The following is a 20,051-nucleotide window of genomic DNA, read 5'->3' on the forward strand; positions in this document are numbered from 1 at the left end:
TTCATCCTAAGTAATAAAATTTTAAGTAGCAGACGATATCGTTTTGACAAACGAATGTGGCACTTATTTACACGCCAAGAAAAGGATTGAAGTCTCAAATTGAAAAATTGGTGGTCCATCTTGCACTCAAATGACTGATAAAGGGTTTGTATAATTTTTAGGGTATGATATCCTTCATACGGTAGGTAAGCTCATATTTTCGCGGGAAAAACTATCTTGCAGGTGGAGGTACCCCCCCATGATAGAGAGACCTACACCGTGTTAGGTTCATAGGTTGAGGAATTTGGAAGGAAAATAGAGAAGAGGAGAAAAAGGGCAAATCTTGGATTTGTTTTAAAAATGAGGAAAAAATAGAGGAGAGGATTAGAAGGAGAGCCCTAACTTTTTAAAATAGTATTTGGACCTGAGGACTTTTTAAAGAATTTATTACAGGTTTTAAGTTAATCTCTGTTCATTCTTGTTATTGAAAAAATTTTGATTGCCACGGTCGCATTTGGACTGTCTGTGTAATGTATTAGATGCACACCAATGAATGATCAGATGCGCGTAACAGGCACAACCAAATTTCTCTCCTTGCTACTCCTAAAATAAAATATGTTTTGAGGTTTTTTTTTTCCTCCTTAACTAATACTGCATTTTCCAAACACTATGAAAAGACACCAGCATGCTGTATCTGAGATCATAATCTTACTAAAATCACATGTTGTCAAGGTTTTTAATTAATTTATCTACATTAAACTTTTTTTAGTCTTTCCCTTCCTTGTATTAGAGTTAATGTGAAACGTATCACTCTTTTTTAATTGGGGCACTTAATAATCATCTTAATTGATTTCCTTTTTTTTCCATTTAATTTTTAATTAGTGTTACTTCAACTCTCATAAATGTGTTTATTTCTATTTCTATGTACAGTAATAATCATTTCAATTGATTTCCTTTTTCCCATTTAATTTTTAATTAAAGTTGCTCCAACTCTTATAAATGTGTTTATTTTTATTTCTATCATTTTTTTATGTTACCGAACATTCATCTCAACGTTCACATTTGAACCCTCAACGGTTAGTGTGGTTAACCGAGTAACTTAATTTTCTTTGGTTAAAGTGATTTATTTAATGAACAAGTTTTGATTGATTGTACATGTAAAAGTAAATCAGAAATTGTAAATGAAACAATTCACTTTTTACACTACTCATTTACTTTTTTAATTGTATAGTTTACATTGAATATTGGACCGTAATTCATTTTTAATGGAAACTGTTGCATTATGATCTTATAACTTCAGTCCTGACCATATAAATGACCAATAATGAATGTCGGTTATTTAACATATAATTATGGATGACTTATAATGAAATATAAACCAACAGGACAAATCAATGGTCTATGGATATCAGTCTCTTACTTTCCAAAAGAAAGTCAGAGTTCAAGTCTCAGAGACAAATGTGTGTAAATAATACCTAATGCCATCCAACAGCAGATACCTCTGGGTAAAAAAAAACCATAAAGATTTCATGCCTAAAATATTATGAGAAAGAAACAGAAAAACAAGGAATGTAGGGGGAAAAGAAGGAAAAAAAAAAATGTATACACCTCTGAAAGTAGAGAAAATTTAACAACCCAACCCAGGTGAGAAAAGTTGATAAAAGAAATACAGAAGATGTCCCGGCGCTGCTGCTTTTTTACATTTCTTTCGTTCTTTTTCTTTTTCTTTTCTTTTGTCCTCGTTCCTCTTTTTTTTTTTTGTTAGTACAGACACATGAAGTTAGCTGGATCTATATACATATCCAAAAACTTAATCTGAATCAGACGATGCTTGAGAAGAAGGATCCAGTGTCTTAACCATCTTAGACATTGACTCTCCAATGTCTTCTAGTTCCTCCTTCCCGAAACCCCAACTCCTGAGCAATTCAGTCCCAGGTGCTCCTCGCTGAATACCAAACCTGCGAAGATTTACCAACCTATTCTCCACGAATGGCAAGACAGCACTGCTAGAACGTAGCCTTGCTGCTATGGGGATGGAATGGACGTCGAGTGATCCCCTTGATGGATTACCCGAAATTAGAGTTTCTAACAGCTCGCCTTGTTTACCAACAAGGTTCCCAAAGATTGAAGGAAAAGGCAAGGGTATTGGGAGAGGACAAGAAGCCACAGCCAAATGAGAGAACTTGGGTCTTGAAACTGCATGTTCATAGTCAGCTACAATTCTGTCCTTTACTTCAGAAACCAAAGCCCGGTGACGTCCTGTAAAATAAAATAATATAGGAGTTGAATGCATTGCCAAGTTTTCAGCAAGCAGCAGAATAGTTAAGTGACCAAAATCAGCTACATAGCCGTCAATAATATGTGCTAGCAGAGCTGATAACCGGAGAGAATTATACTAGAGTTCTATTCATTTTGCCCTTTATCTATGTTTGGATTTCCTCATGCTGTGGTTTTTGCCCTTCAAAAACAGGAAACCTAACCCCCACCCAGTGCGCATATGTGATTTTCCTATTAACTATTCCAAGTAATCCAATAGGACCAACATTAGCGTCAAGCCTTGATCAATGAACCTAAAAAATCCTTTAAATTGTATCTGATTAAACTCAGGTATTGTAGACATTCCCTCATTTCCGGCATACGAACCACTTTAGCTTTGCCTTACCTCTATTGGAACAAAGCAAAGGAGGCAGAATGGATAAAGGAAAGGTGCAAGGGTGGTCCATAATCCTTTGCTTGCTGCGCTATGGCCCCCATCCAGTGCGTATATGTAATTTTCCTATTAATTATTCTAAGTTATCCAATATAAGAAAACAATCACAAGTTTAATCCATCTCCAATTGTTCCAACCTAACATAACATATACAAAGCAAGATAGGGAAGCTTCCAAGTGCTGAGCACCAAAAAAAAAAAAAAAAAAAGGCAGAAGAAGAAAAGAAACGCACGGGTGGCCCAGTGGATGAGGGGTCTCCTAGGGCGAACCGTAAACTCGGACGCCATGGGTTCGATCGAGAGTCCAAAGTGGTTAGCTGGTGGGTTGATTCTTTGTTACCCAGAGGAAAAAAAAAAAAAAAACGGAGAGAGAGAGAGAAAAGAAATTCAAATTTTGACTACTTATGAAAATGATGATAAAAAAGACCGGTAAGAAACTTAAATTTAGACAATAACTATCAGTGTGAGACATCCATTAATTTTCTAAATTTCCTGAGTACAAATTTGGATCTAACAGCTTTTGGGCAATGAGCTGCAGTAGCCAAGTGGTGAAGCATTGATCTAGACCACAAGCGAGCGCACAAGCAGGAGTGAGAGCAGCTATCTTAGAATTCCATAGGGTTGAGAGCGTTTATGAAGTGCCTATGAGATATATTATATACAAGTATGCTTGCAATTTATAGATGATACTGTTTTGATTGATTAAACTAAGGGATAAGTGCTAAAGATGCTCTAGGATCAAGGTGATAGACAATAAAGACTAAAAATATCAAATGTAATATTAGTAAAAATTAGAATAAAAGTGGAGATTAAGTAAAAATTGAGGGTCAAGAGATTCTAAAAAGTAATTAGTTTCTTTATCTAGTCTCAATTATTTAAAGGGGGAGAAAATGAAATCAACATATACCTAAAAAATTGGAAGGTAAATTATATAAATTAGTTAAATGATCAACTATACTTTGTGAAACATTGTAAGACGAGAAGGGAGACAATTAGGGATGATTAAATTCAAGAAATGATTGAATTAACATCCTTTGGACATAAAATTAGAGAAAACAACTAAAATGGTTTGGTCATGTACAATGAAAACCAATAGCTGCATGAGTAAGGGAGAGTGATCTGAGCCACATAAATAGAAATTACTAAAGGGAATACCTAAATTAATTGTATGGATATAGTAACGAAAGATATCATGGAGTATAGTTTTAACAGTTATTACAAATGCTATGTCAAGCAATACAACCAAAAGACAACTATCTGATGGGAGGTAATGCAGGATGAAGGCGAAGAAGACCCTTCCTCTTTAACAGTCCACCAATTTAAGATATTTGACTGTGTGGAAATGCTAGTGGAAAGGAAAGACAAAAATCAAACCATGCGATGGGTTTTTGTCTATGTTAAACCATACAACCAAAAAACAACCCACTCGTGTAATGAGCATCCTTTATTTCATAGAAATTGGGGGCAGTGAAAAAAAAAAAGTACTGCAAGTGCAGACCAACGTGATTCTATGTGAACTGTGAAGCCTGTTTTACAGAAACAGTGTGGATCCAGTATTTTGACAAAAAAAAGTCTTCCGTTGCAACTTCTCATGCAGCAGCGATTTTTCATTTCGCAGGAGATAGTTTTTCATGAAGAAACCCCCTAGTTAAGCCCAAAATACTTTCTTTTTCTTTTTACTTTTTCTACTCTCCTCATGACCTCATCAAGAATGACTCATTTCTTCACAAATAAAAAAGAAGAAAGAAATTAATAGAGTACAGCAAGGAAATTCCAAATCCTTTACTTTTTAGGTTACCATTAACTTCTCACATATTTAATTTTCAAATCTGTTAGTGAGCCAAGTATTCAGCTATTTGTAAGTTGGTGGGCTATCGCACTGCCAGATACAATTCCTGTTTAGACATTTACTCAAAACACGAAACATGATTCAGTTTCAGCTAGTTCAACAACCAAAGAAAGAATGATTTCTCATGTTTATAAAAACATAAAATTTTGAAATCACTCTCTTTTTTTTCCTTTTCTATTGCTGTTTTCCTTCCTTCTTGCAAACAACGCTATATGTGCTTTACCAATGTTTATTTTCTTCAATGAAATAGAATGAGAATTAAATCCAAAATGTTATGCTACAATTCCTAAGTGTATGGAAATGTGTGAAAAAATGGTAGTTTCATAAGATTGCTGCCCAATATCTGGGATATTTTCAGCCTAGGTGATAATATTGAGATTGGGGATTTAAACCCCAAAACTACTTGTGACCCTAAAGTCCGACTGAACCTTTTTAGTTCAATGGAACAGACAAGTAGTGCCAATTACCATGAATCACTTGAACAGTGTTGTAAATTGGCAAACTGATTAGTCGTCATCAAGAAAGTACATTGCTAGACTCTACCATCCATTAAAAGCCAATATTTCTATTCAACCCAAGGCAGTAAAAGAAACATAGCTCAAGTCTCAAGATATCAAGGAAGAATTTAATGATGAGATAAGGATATGAAAAGCTATTGAGAAGCATGTTTAAGATACTAAAGAAAATCTAGGGTGATATTTTTGTTTAGAGCCGCCTTCTAAATGGGTAAAGCATCGGTATTAGTAACATAATACACTTGGGTCTGGGTACGGGTTATATTTTTGACAGATTTGGTTGAACATGCATCAAGCAAGCACATCCTATAATTCCTGTTTATTATATTGGGTATGTTTATTTTTGACATATGTTTATAGAATTCCTAACCCAAGGACACAACAGCATTTCACCCAATAGAATAAAATAGAATTATAAAATGACTCCTCACTTGTTTTGAAGTAATAATGTAATGAAAAAAACATAATAAACCCAACACCTAGACACAATACCCACACCCAACATACTACCAGCAGCCATTTTAACGTAGCAGAAAAATAGGATGTGAAAAACGAAGGGGAAAAAATATTCAACTGACATTATGCATGAAATACCTGATCCAAGAGCTCCATGAATGGTCATAAATTCCAATGCTTGTACGTCTTCCACATCTTCTGCTATCTCTGGGGTTAATGGATGCAAATTCCCCAGCAAATATTGCTCGGTTTGTTCTCCTGGATTTATTAACCACAGCTTAAAAAGATTTGTCACTTAAACTAGGGTTTGTGAGTGAATAGACAGATCAAAATACCAGTCAAAGAAGGTGCCGGCATTGCAACATCGAGAATAGTAACCATATTCTGCCTAGCTTGGCCAGAGAGCATTTGAATCACTCCATTCACATCTATAGAACCAGATACATAGCATGACTCTGCAGTAGGCCCAAGTGGTTCCATTCGAAAAGGGAGACTAATAGAGTGTAAAGCAGAGGCATAAACTGCACTGGAGTGGTAAGGTTTTTTATCGTCTATGCGGAGAAACCTAGAAGCGTTACCTTCACCATCATATAAGCAAAACATTGTGTAAGTAAAAAAAAAAAAAAAAAAAGGGTAAACATATGAAAAACAAATATAAATGGAGGTACAAGTAAACAAGTTGAAGACCAAACCAACGACACAACTTGAGTTTATAACACCGAGTTATCCATATTTAAGCATTCCAACATTAAAATATTTAACATCAGAAGATAAAAGGTTTAACGGATAACAAAGTGCAGCTACTTAAAGTTAAAAGAACCCAGATTTCTGAAAAATGACTAAAATTTTATATGGTAATATCACCAAAGAAAGCAAGAAACTTATCAAAAATTACTTTTCCACAAAACAAACATGGCTTACTTCTACCAAGGGAGGGTAAACCAGCAGGCACATATAATTTACAGAAGGATGATAGTCTTGAAAATGAAACAGCATCATGAAGATTCTGCAAGATTGTCTGCTTCCGGCTCCTTGGGGTCATGTAAAAGCGAGGATCTCGGACAGAATAGAGCAAGACAGGGATGTTTGTGTATTCATCTGCAACATTCTCCAAAAATTCTGCAGCTACACCAGAAAATCCTCCTGAGTCATCGACAATAAATTGAAATCCCTGAAAAATTTATCACAAGTTCAAAACAGGGATTGAAAAGGAGTAACGAGTGAAAAATAATAATCCATGTTGAGAATCTCAGATTCAAAGGCATTGGTAAGGGCTTGAACCAACATTCTATAGGATGTCCTGAAATTTTCAAAATGACAAGTGGCCTTTATAATGCAACTATAACATCAATCTATGGAAACTTCAAGGAAAGTTCCTGAAGAAGTATGTCACCACCTACAAGAACATGACATTCATAAGGCTACAATGTATAGACCGACACTCTTGGCTCTAGTACGTCAGAGTATACAATGTTAAATTCAGACCTGGGGGAGTAGCGATCACGTTAAACTGACTACTCTAAAAGCTTATGTCATTAGAGAGGGTTTCAATAATATTTTTGAACACTTCTCATATATGGCCTATCTTGAGTGGCCATCCATGTAAAACTATATATCATTCGGTAAGTAACAAGATGTGATCAGAAGAATTTCCAGCCTTAAAAAATTGTTAACAACTAGAAAGTATAAAAGCTTATGCTGAGTTTAACAATATATTTCAACAACTCAATGTGTACCTATTGCAAAAATAATAATAATAATAAATAAATAAATAAGCATTGGATTCAGGTTCTCTGTTATAAGTCCCAATATGCTGCCATTAAATGTAAATTGTAAATAGGCTTAGCACTTCTGAACTTATTTGGAGTCGCTCGACTGGAGGCATAGATACCCTTAATGGTACAGCTCAATAGAGGTCTGGTATGACTGAGGTCATTTGTAACAACCCACTCCAGCACATGGTATGATATTGTCCTCTTTGGGCCCGATCCCGCACCGTTTTGTTCTTAGATTTTATCCCAAAAAGCCTTTAAACCAATTGGAGATAGCACCACCTACATATATAGCACTTCCCCTTTCCACACCTAGGCGATGTGGGATCATGCACCCATAACTTGCTAGTGCCTCGCACCCACCCATGCACACTAGCCCACAAGGTCACCACAATAGATTTGATGAACCGTGTCTTTAGTGCCTACCTTGATAGATTTTGAGGCTTTTATGATCAAAAAACATCCCAAATTTCTCTCTGTACAAGTAATGTCTCCACATCTTCAAGGCAAAAATTACCGCTGCCAACTCTAAGTCGTGAGTTGGGTAATTATACTCATGGGGACGTGAACCATAGGCTACCACCCTTTCGGTTTTGCATCAACATGCAACCCAAACCATCCCGTGAGGCATCACAACAAATGGTGTAACCCAAGCCACGCTTGGGTATCACTAAAACCGGGGAAGTGGTCAACCTCCTCTTCAACTCTTGAAAAGCCTGCTTACAAGCCTCATCCCAAATGAACTTAACTCCCTTACGAGTGAGTTGAGTCATAGGTGCAGCTAGTCGTGAGAAATTCTCCACAAATCAGCAGGGGTAACCAACTAGTCCCAATAAACTACGAATCTCAAATACATTTTTCGGTTGTTCCCCATTCATTGCAGCCACAATTTTCAAAAGATCCACAAAGACTCCATCTACATGTCCAAGGAACTTCACATCCGATAGCCAAAACTCCAATTGGTATGAGGCCTTTTGGGGTAAAAGTGTAAATCCAAGAACAAAATCGTACGTGCTCGGGCCCAAAGCGGACAATATCATACCATGTGGAGTGAGTTGTTACAAATGGTATCAAAGCCTAACCCAGCCGAAAGTGTGGCCAACGAGGACGTTGGGCCCCTAAGGGGGGTGATTGTGGCGACCTTGTGGTGGGTGTGTGTGAGCGGGTGCGAGGCATTGGCAGGCTATGGGTGCACGATCCCTAGGTGTGGAAAGGGGAAGTGTTACATACGTAGGATTGGTAGGACTTTTGGGGTAAACCCAAAGCAAAACCGTGTGGTCTCGGACCCAAAACAGACAATATCATACCATGTGGTGGAAAGGGTTGTTACATCATCAACTACTCTGCATAAGGTAAAGGAAGAACAACTTTTAAAAAGAAAGATTCAAAAAAAAAAAAAAAAAAAAAAAAAAAAAAAAAATTCTTGTAATTCTAAAACCCCAGGAAAATATTAAATATACTAGATAACTAATAATTCACATGAAATAAATAATCATTAACTTTTTATGTTCATCTTTGTATTTTCTTTCTTAAATAAACTTTACATGGACAAAGGAAGAAATTTTCCTAGATGTTAAATTGAATGATTTATTGCCATCAGGCATTATAATTATACCAGCGGTCATTAGCATAACATGGCTACTTTAGAGGAAGAATAATGCATACTCAAAACGAAATAAAATTGTTGTACCAACTATAAAAATTATGTAGAATATTCAAGAAACAAAAAAGATCTAGCCATAATCATAGAGATATGGTGGATAATTATAGTAGTTCGATTCAATTTGGAGACGTAAAAGAGAAGACAAAAATAAAAAACTGACCAAAAAAAAAAAAAAAAATGAGTTTGGATAGAACCACCTCTAAGACTTTCTCAGCTGTACAACACAAAAGGTTAGGAGGTCATTTTTATAAAATACCTGAATATGGTCACACTCTTCTAAGAAAAAACGAAGCCTATCATTTAGATCTTCTCCTTGCAGACCTTCAATGAAGGCATCCCTTCCAAGTCCATAATTGTCAAATTCTTGATTGTCCGTCTTTAATTCATATAGACTCTGGGGATGATAGTGAACTTTTGAATAGTCTGTCCAAAATTTAACACCACTTTCTAGACATTCAGTTATGTCGCTATTCCGAAATTGACTATGAAAATCACTCTTCCCACTGTTGATACCATTCATCATTCCCGATCTCTCTTGCTCTTCCTCGTATAAACTTTGCAGGAACAAGTTCTTGTTTCTAGGTTCAGATTCATGAGTGGAAACTCTACCAGTCCTGCACAATGGTGTGAGACTTTCAATTCATTCTCAGTGCACAGAAAAGGTAGCAAATAACAGCTTGATAATTCTTTTTTTTTTTGTTGGGTAAGTAACAGCTTGATAATTCATAACACAATTTACCAGACTCAAGTAGCTCTGATCTATGTTACCTGGACTCTACTATTCCCATCAACATACCTGTGTTAACACAACATTACTTGTGTATGGGTATGAAATATGTATCCAACACCCATACCCGGATTGGGCACCTAGATCCTATAATTTTGATGACAGAAGAAGTAAAGCTCAAATTTGGTAACCAAGGAGTTTTCTACTTCTGAGATAGGCAGAATCTCATTTTTTTAACCATATTCCATTTAATCTAAGTTGGCGTTGAGTAAATTTTAAAAAATAAGAGTATGATATATTACACTTTTATTTAGCATATTATGTTTTTAAGTGAGCAAGACACGACCACACATCCGTATCCAAGTTTGGACACATTTCAAGTTGAGTCCTCACATTCTAAAATTTACGATTCAGGGGAGTCTGACACTTGGGACACATGCTTGCACCCGATACAACTACCCAAGTCCAAGTAACATAGGCTCTGGCTTCCCTATAATTTCAAGAAAAACAGTAATATCTACATTAGCTTTTTTAGTTTACCATAAATCAAGGTTACGCAAAGATAACATGAGCTTATGTTGGTTATGGACGGTACTAAATTATGTCAACTTTGAAATCTTGTTTCAGCTGGTGTTCGTTCAGTAATATTTAATCAAAAGAGAATGACAAACATATTAACAGACACTTCTCAAAAGAAGCATTGAATAACCATAACCTCCACAAATTTCTTTCAAGGATTTAACAATTATTCTGGAAAACCCTTAGTTGTCAACTAAAGCTGATGAAAACTAGAAGCAATCCATGGAAATCAAACAGTGATTAGAGCATAAAACTGGAAGTCTGAAATCTGAATTCACAAATGAATTATCATGATGCTCCTTAAAAGCTTCTAATTCAGCTGTTCTCAATGGAACATTGAAAGCAAAGAGTAAGGTCACTTGGGTTTAGTGACCAAATTTTATTCAGAAGGTGCTCCAATTGTCATCTCCAACATGATGCATCATAATTAAACCCACATAACATAAACAAAACTGCTTATCTACTTGCAAAAGATCTTATTAGCAGAAATTTTCTCAATAGTTTTTTAAAGTAATTTTCCTTTTTTCCCAAATCTATAAACTCTGCTCTAAATATTAACTATTAAAGTTTGCCAACTAAAGAGTCACAAGTTCACTCCTTTAAGTTGACCTACGGTTCTGACAATGCATAATCTCTAAAACATTCAAAACTTTTAACATGCAACCTTAAAAGGGGATATTAATTTCGACAAATAATCGCAAATAATTGTCATCCATTGTTTATAACAATGATTCTTCAAAATTCATAAATAAATATTTTCAAGTTTAGCGACATGTATCATAAGGAGCACAAGCAAAGCACATAAATGCAAAACTCCTTAGGATCAAAGCTTCACCATGTGACAACATCAGATGGTTGAGGCGAGAACTCGCTGTACAGTGTACCACTTGAACTCATGGATCCAAGGGATCCTGCAATGACAGCCAAATAAAAATAGGTTTCTTAAATAACATAACAACAAATATTGCCATCTATTATAAGATTTAAGGTCAATACAAGATAATTATTTACACGTGCAGATTTCAATTGACACAACTTTTTTTGTGACACGGGCGCCCACAATGAAAAATAAGTGCAAATTTCATATGAAATCACGTAAAACTTAAATTGAAATATCAAAAGCATCACGAGATCATTGTTTTCATCAGGATAATAGATAATCGGAGGATCTTAGAAACTCTTTTCCATCCCAATACATTTCCACATCCTATGGCTCTCCAGTTATTATAAAAGCCCTTGATCAAAAAGAGGCTGAACATATATGAAGCAAACCTCCACCACCAAAATCCCACAAAACTACTAACAAATACTTTAAAGAACGTCTAAGATCCTCAAGACTATAGGCCTATCGGCCCTCCAGACTCCAAAGAAGCATCTATCTCCAATATTCACATATATTTTTCATCCCACACAATTTAATTAGTTTCCAAATAGGTTCAAAAATGACAGATTTATTCTACCATTAAATCAAGCATTTATTCAACTCGATCTGTAGTCTGTAAGTCACTTACCATTGCCTAGTGCGTGATCATAGAAGTAGGGCTGTAAATGAACCAAGCGTTCGACAAATAGCTCAAGCTCGGCTCGTTAAGGGCTCGGTTCGTTTTTGTTTGATTAATAAACGAACCAAGCTCAAACCAAATTCTTAGGCTCGTTTATTTTATTTTTTTGATAAGTATGAAAAAATTTTAAAAAGCGCTCAAAAGGGGAGCGAAGCCCAGAAGAAATACACACGGCCACAAAGGACCTTTAAGCCTTCAAAGAGGCCAAAAAATCGACAATTTCCTCTAAAGATCTATGATCTCTCCAAGAAACCCAACAAAAAAGGGCGGAAATAATAGAGAATTTAAGAGTAGAAATCGACAACTCCTTCGGCTCGTTTGTTCGTGAGCAGGCTTGTTTAAAGGCTCGTTTTAAGCTCGAAATGTATATATATATATATATATATATATATAAAAATTTTTTAAGTCCACATAATATTTAATTAATCCACATTAGTATTTTATTTTTACCACTAATAAATGTCAAGTCCAAGTCTCAACCCAACACTTTCATCCATTATAAAACTAAAATAGTCCAGCCCCAAGCTATCTCCATTACAGCCCATCTGTCATCTGTGTGTTCTCACCCAATTGAAAAGAAAACTAACCAAACCCATTACTTATTACCAAGCCCATTCCCCCATTTATCTATCTAAGCCCTAAGACATCATTATCTGTTTAACCACCCCTCCCCCAAAGACCTTACGACATAGCAGCGGCAACATTAATCGGAAAACACTGAGATCGGCGACCACTGCAAATGGGTACTCTTTCAGGTTAGTGCTCTCTCTCTCTCTCTCTCTCTCTCCCTCTCCTTCTCTCTCTCTCATCCAGCCTCACTTCCCCCCTCTTTATATTGACATGATCTTGGGAGTATTTTTACAGAAGATAGATATGGAAATCGATATCAATGGACTTTGGAGATAGAAACAAAGATTGATATGGAAACACATATTTATATATGTAGATCGGGTTTTTTTTATTATTATTGATATAAATAAACGAGCAGCCGAGCCGAGCTCGAGCTCCTTTGTGCACAGCCAAGCCAAGCTCGAGTTCCTTCGTGCACAGCCGAGCCAAGCTTGATCCTGGGCTGGCAAAACTTGATCAAGCTCGAGCCGAGCCCGAACAGCCCAAAGCTCGGCTCGTTTACAGCCCTGCATAGAAGCTTGAGGAATTATGTGAGTGCGATCTTTAGGTTGACCTTCAGTCTTGAATCATAGATTCAATGTTGGCTCATTCAATAAAGTAATGCATCCTACTGACCTAACAAGTTTGTTTGCTCATGGAATTTGCCAAGACTTGCCAATCCAACACAACACAAGACCATTCTTTAATGTTATCTAAATTTAATTTTCCTTTCTTTTGCTTTTCCATTGTATTCTTCATTACCAGGTTTTCTCAGAAAACACTATTAAATTTTGGCATATGGAATTCATCCATCTCTAGTACTGAGGATAGAAGGGAAGAATTTTTTAGATATGGCACTTTTTGGTTCTTTCCATGGACCTTGGTGACTATGCCATAAAATTTGATTCAAGGGATTAGGTTGAGTCGTATTATAGGTCATATTATAGAGCAATTACCAACAATTTTTAGAAGGGTTGGTTTGAAGGAATAATCAAATTTAATATGGATGGTTATGCTTCAAGAAGCCCACATCACATTGGGGTAATCAAATTAAAGCAGTTGGTTATGTTTTGGGAAGTCCAGGTTAACAAGGGATCGAAGGCATTTTCAGAGATCATTAGGGCGTCTTCTCCTTTCTAATAATATTTAACACTGAAAATGATTTGATAAACCAATTGTGCATTGTTATCAGCCAACATCTGACACACAAATTTTGGCTAACCTAATCTACAAGAATGACAAGGGAGCATCACAAACGTGTTACGCTTCTTTCCGAAACTTCCTGATAGATCTGCTGCCACTATGAGAACATAGAAACTAATCAAATTTCTGGATAATTTATACTTCTCGCTGAAATTATCATATCATGAATTACCATGTAAAATATTTAGCAACTAGACCGTGACAGGCAATGAATAGTACGAGTTGATGGAACTTTTACACCATGGATGTGGCTGAGAGATTTTAATATGTAGCCAAAGGAGGTAAAAGAAATGGAGAAATTCAGGAACCCAGAATTATAAAGTCAGTTATACCTGAATTTTTTCTGGTATTGTAAAACAAGTTCTGTTGATGATATATTGTAATGCGAAAATTGTATCCTTAAAAAAACGCATAAAGCTGAACCATGAAAGGTGCAATTTTAAATGGATACTAAAAAAAAATGCATAGGACTTGAGAGTAAACAAAATGAGCTGAAGAATGCACGAATTATGTAATGACTAATGAGAAAACTGCATTAATATAAAAAAAAATATATATATATATATAGATGTAGATTTCCGGCTTGTAGCAGAAAGAAAGTACATTTCAGTAATGAATAGACGTAACAACTAGATCAAATACCTTGAAGATCAACGGAAACCAAGCGAGGGGTATACGTAAGAACGCCCTGCAAATGATAACATATAAGCAATAACACAAGAAGCACAATCTGTTGAAAACTTTGCAAGTCAGAAGTAGTTAAAGAAGCAATCAAGGCGCTGCAAATCATATTCGCTAACAGCTAGCTTGACATGTCTGATTGACAATAATTGATATACCCGTTAGAGAAGTTATATAATAAGTATGACCAAAATTCCAACAACATCATTGATTGAACGGCAGAATCCCATTATAAATGACAAACTGAGCCCATCGGATTATAAACAAACATAAGCAAGAACGTGTCATGTATATATAGGAAAGTCAGCAGAATAATAATATAAGATTCAGTTACACCACGCAAGCTGTCTCCCATTTGAACTTATAATGATCGTGATCATCAATGGGAGAATCACCTTAATTGGTTTGTGATGACAAGTACCAGCTAAGCACTAACAAGGATACAACACAACACAGATATACTGACACCCCAAATATTACAAAAAAGAAAAGAAAAGAGAGCAATAGACAAAGTGTGGACACGACTATCTATACAAATAAAGTAATCTATATAAGACTACTGACTTACACAATTATAGAACTTCAATAAATTTTTAATTGACATACTAGAGTTAAATAATTCAGAAGATTAATATTAGAATATTGTTAAAGATTATTATTATTATATATGTTACTACTCTCCTACCTATTAAATTTATTCTTTTTGTCCTGCTAGTGGCCATCTCTATAATTTCTATTTTCCTTGAAGGAAAAAGGTTGTGAACTTTGAGGTGTGCTCAAATTGTTTCCAACATTGTCAAATGTGGCTACTCTTAAATGTGTGTGTGTTATATATGACTTGTGTTGAGTGTTGTCTAGGATGCTTCCACCAAATGTCCAGGAAGTGTTGGCTAAGTGTCCGAAATAATGAAATTTATTTTAAAATTATGACACGTCCATAAAGTGTCTAACATGTGCCCTGCTGTCTGTGAAGTGTATTTCTACAACACAAGCACATCTTTGTATATGTGTCGGTGCCCCCTACGGTACCAATTTTTCTACTTAAGCAGCTCAACAAATCCCAAGAATTCCCAAAATGTATCAACATAGTAAGGCCTCATGGTCACAGTAAGAGAAGCTAAAAAGCCATGAAAGCTATTTCTTCTTTCCAAATACTTTGTTTAGCTTTTATACAAGGTGACTAAACCCAGGCAGAGGCCCTATATGCTGCCCTGGTGCCTAGGTGATCACCTGTTGTACATCTCATATTTAGCATATTAACACAACAGAATTTACAAAGTAGTTTATTAAATCAGTCACTAGGCTATTTCCTTGATTCAAACAAGCGACCTCTAAGTCATAATGGAGCAACCCATTGCGCCAAGGCGCACTTAAGCCTACTCGTCTCTCTAATTTAACTTGGAATCACCAATTGGACAAAAAGAAGATTGGTTAAGGTGATAAGAAAAAAGAAAAAGAATATAACTTCCAAGGATGTGATATAGGATATGGCTCTAATTAGAGCTAAAAAGCAAAAAAGGAATCCAGTAACCAACCCCAAATACTTAGGTCAAGGCTTCATCTTTCTTTTTCTTTTTCTTTTTCTTTTTTTTCCTTTGGTAAATAAGAAAACAAGGGCACCCACCATGGGGCTCGAACCCACACCTGCAAGGTCAAGAGCCTTGCCTGACTAAGCTAGGTTGAGGCTTCAGCAAGTAAAGTAATTTGCACTGTCATCCATATAATAACATCAAAAAGAAAGCAAAAGTATACATCACATGTACTGATGCCGTAGAATAAAACACCTTGCCTGCAGAGGGTTTATGTTATGTTTTTCAAGTAACAGTAATAAAAGATTATTCAAATATTTAGGATATTGCAAGGGTTTAATGTCAAAAGATTCTACCTTTTGTGTTTCACCAGTACGGTAGATCACATCCATATCAACGCATTGGTTTTTGAAGATTGGATCACTATGGGGGTCCTCAGCCAATCCAAGTAATTCATCCTTCAACATTAAGCATGACAAGTTAATTGTTTGCTTTTAGAACAGAAAATGATTTAGTTTTTCAGCTATGAAGTCAAATACATGCCCACACAAATTTCAATGAATCATCCAAAATCAGGCGAGTGCAACAATTCTAGCACAAAGTAGAGACCAGTTTTATGCGTAACACATCCAAAGAGCTTGCCTCTACCAGGTACCAAGCAAGAGTCAATAATTTTAGAATCTTAATGTGAACCAGATAACTATGAATGAAGAGCAGATATAAGTAAAATAGGTTCCATTAGGTTGCAAGCACGCATGTTACAATGGAATCGACCCACTCTAAAGCCCTTTTCAAATTTCAACACTTCGTTGCATTCAACTTTCTTCTCACCGAATGAATTGCATATATAATCAAATTGACTCTGCATGTCTTCAGAGCTCACCAATCACAAACTTGAATTTCACAAACATTGGAAGTGCATAAACTTCACTTTGGCCCCAAGAGATGGAATCAATATTTAAAACTTGCAAGCTTAGTATACAACATGGTGAGATAGAGGGCAATTTACCGTCGAACATAATAGATGTTTAAGAGAGATGTATAAAATAGTTTCTACAAGCCTAAACTCAACCATTAGAAGCATGAGATTTCATCACTTGATTAACTACCCACCTATGCAGCATGGATACTTCTATAAGGGGTACATGTCTATATTTTTTCCGTCTCAAATACCGACACTCCTAGAATACTCGCAAATACGCGCCAGATACTTCCTTAAACGAATTCATAATTTGAAAATAATTTTTGTCATTTCGAACACGAACCTGACACTTCAACCACATATCGGATTCTTATGAATTACTTCAGGACACATTTTTAACAAATCTTAAACCCAAAATATATAGCTTTTCCAGGAACAATATTATCATACAATTGTTAAGAAAAACTTGGAATTTTATCAAAAAAAGAAGTATTGAGATATAATGAGAATATATCATGATTAATTTAATTCAAAATTTATCCATGCAATATAATTCTCAACTCTCAGCTCGTTTGTCATAACAATCTTTTAAATTTATACACATTTACACATGCAGACACACATATATATAGTTTTTATACATATCTAAATTCATATTATACATGTATACATATTGACATGTCCTTGCCGTGTTCGTATTCACTTTTTTTCTTAAGAGTTTGTTGTATCGTTGTATCCATATCATGTCATGTCGGTATCTCATATTGTAGTCCATGCTTCATAGCTTGCCTCTAGGTTGTGGCTTCACGCACAAATTTATCTCAACAAAAATGATGTATTTATAATTGTTAGATAAGGGCTAGTAAAAACTTGGATACCAAAAAACTTAGAGAGGCTCTGTGTCCCTATTCCATAACCCAAATACTTTACTATAATTCTGGAGTAGCCAAGCCAAAGCAACACAGCATGGGTATGGATATGCATGACTTAACACCTAAAACCGAACAGTAGGTACTTGGGGAACAGAAAAATACAACATCAAGGCATGTACCCACTTCCAACATTTGCGGCCAGGTACTCAGGAGATATATCACACACAATTTCAATGGGATCATTCATTACAGGTAATGTATGTGAAATAAAGGCATTTTTATGAAGCAATGTAAGAAGCCACCCAAAATAAATCGAGTCAAAGATCATATATAAATGAGCAAAGACTGATATGGAGACAAGAGTGTAAAATATTGAACCAAAAATAAAAATACAAAAGGGGGTCATGAAACTGTACCTGAAAGTTCCAGAAGTGAGACCCAACGAAGTTTGCGTAACCTCCAACTTGTACAGTCACGATTTCCCTCATGCTTCCTGTAAAAAGATCATTCTTGATTACATTTTCAACTTGGAAAATTTTATCCCCATAAAAGGTATTGGCATATATACACATAAAACATATATATATGTATACATGTATGTATCACTAAGAGAGAATTAGTATAAATCCATGTGATTGGGAAAGATAATGCAAATGAAACCCTAGAAAACCAAAGCGAGTTCATTAACGAAAAAAAAAAAAAAAGAAGAAGAAGAAGAAAAGGATAGTAGAGTATAAATATTGATACTATTTGACCAAAGCAAGAGAGACCTTAGAAATTATCTCACCTGTGTGTCAAAAGTATAGGCAGAAAGGTTCGTTACTCTTCAATATCCTACTTCTCAGCCAACCTAACAGGCGTGTATATATATATATATATATATATATAGGATATACGAAATGAGACTAGTAGTGTTAGCAAGCAGTAGCAGGAGAGATCGAAGAGGGAACGGAAGGTGGGGAGCAATGCTTGGATCCTGCCCTATCAGGACAAGTTTTGTCCTCCATTCTGATGTGGCCCTATGAAAACTTGACACTTGTCCAAAAAAAATAAAAAATGAATCATATCGGATCAAATTGGCTACCCGAATAGAATACATGAGACAAACCCATTTTCTTTCTCCTTCAGTCCTCCCTCTCTTCTTCGCTAACCCTTTTTACTTCTAAGGCCAAAAAGAAAAATAAAACCCTACACATCATGTCACCGCCGTCAAAGTATTTCCTTCATCGCGCATCGCCACCGGAAAATTGCAGTCATCCACTGTTGTTCGGCGTCGCCAACACCAAACCTTAAATTGCAGGTGCCAATAGCTCCAACTGCAGCAAAAGTACTAATACTTGAACAATAATTGCAGTGACCCCAACACCAAACCTCACGATTCCATCAAGCCAAACAGACCCAAAACTTCAAATGAGAAAACCCATCAAAATTCATTCTCGATTTTTATGCAACAATTACAGAACCCATGAAAGTACATATACATATACATATGCATATATACTTATAGTGAACAGATTTATACATATGCGTATACTTGTAATGAATCAAAAGCCAAACTAATACAAAAAAATGAGAATATTCAGTTCCAGTGAGAGTTGGAAGTGTTGAGTATTGCTTGGTAGTGGGATTGTATATATAATAATTAGAAGTTGTGTTTCTGCCAAATTTTGGAAAACCAGAACAGAGCAACAAGCCATTGCAAGACTGTACCATTTTGATACCTGAAGCGAAATTGAGAGATCTGAAGGGGGCTTTCGAGGGATTGTTGTCGCTGAACGGATCGAACTCGAATTTGGACTCGATGGGGTTTTCACGGAGAAAAAGGCCGGAGGGTGGAGGAGAGAGAAACGGGAGGCGGAGATGAGAGAGAACCAGTATTTGTGGACACGGACTTGAACCAGATCAGAGACCTAAAGGGGCGTGCAGACGAGGATCTCCGTCCAGAGGTCATCGTTGCAGGCAATTGTGGCGGCGGCTAACCATTGCGAAGGAGGGAGAGAGGAAGGGCTGAAGGAGAGAGAAAATGGGTTTGTCTGATGGATTCTACCCGGTTAACCAATTTGATCCAATATGATCCATTTTTTTATTTTTTGAACAGGTGTCTAGTTTTCATAAGGCCACATCAGAATACAGGACAAAACTTGTCGGGCAGGATCCAAGCATTGTTCGGGGAGTACATGTTGATGTGAGGTGGGGCACCGGGTACATAAATTGGGTCGGATCTGTCTCCAAATAGAAGCATACAGAATTATCGAATTGTTCTCGAATTTTCCGGTAGGTGTGTAAGAACGAAAAAGAAATTTTTTGTACTTTCACGGGTTTAAATAAATTGTTTTCGTATTGCATTTGGGTGGAAAGGTATTGAAATCACCCCTAAAATATATCTCACATAATATTTTTATACTTATTTGAAAAGGTGTATAA

General features: G+C 36.0%; 1 protein-coding gene across 3 annotated transcripts; it reads right to left on the reverse strand.

Annotated features, from left to right (window-relative positions):
* Positions 1–1,551: 1,551 nt before the first annotated feature.
* Positions 1,552–19,674, reverse strand: LOC132282741 (uncharacterized). Of its 3 annotated transcripts, none has more exons than XM_059784512.1 (10): positions 19,349–19,674; positions 18,044–18,120; positions 16,190–16,291; positions 14,266–14,311; positions 11,085–11,160; positions 9,200–9,557; positions 6,430–6,679; positions 5,844–6,086; positions 5,647–5,766; positions 1,552–2,238 (listed from the first exon to the last, which is right to left on the reverse strand). In XM_059784512.1, the coding sequence occupies exons 2-10, from the start codon at positions 18,113–18,115 to the stop codon at positions 1,790–1,792; spliced, it is 1,716 nt and encodes a 571-aa protein (XP_059640495.1). In that variant the 5' UTR covers positions 18,116–18,120; positions 19,349–19,674; the 3' UTR covers positions 1,552–1,789. The 3 variants fall into 3 exon arrangements, with proteins under 3 accessions (XP_059640495.1, XP_059640496.1, XP_059640494.1); XM_059784513.1 differs by having other exon boundaries at positions 19,338–19,674; XM_059784511.1 differs by lacking the exon at positions 19,349–19,674 and adding an exon at positions 18,415–18,943.
* Positions 19,675–20,051: the final 377 nt, after the last annotated feature.

The sequence above is a fragment of the Cornus florida genome, unplaced genomic scaffold (genome assembly GCF_030987335.1).
Source record: "Cornus florida cultivar Cherokee Brave unplaced genomic scaffold, ASM3098733v1 CherokeeBrave_3.0.0_Hap2_Chr11, whole genome shotgun sequence".
NCBI classification, from domain to species: Eukaryota; Viridiplantae; Streptophyta; class Magnoliopsida; order Cornales; family Cornaceae; genus Cornus; species Cornus florida.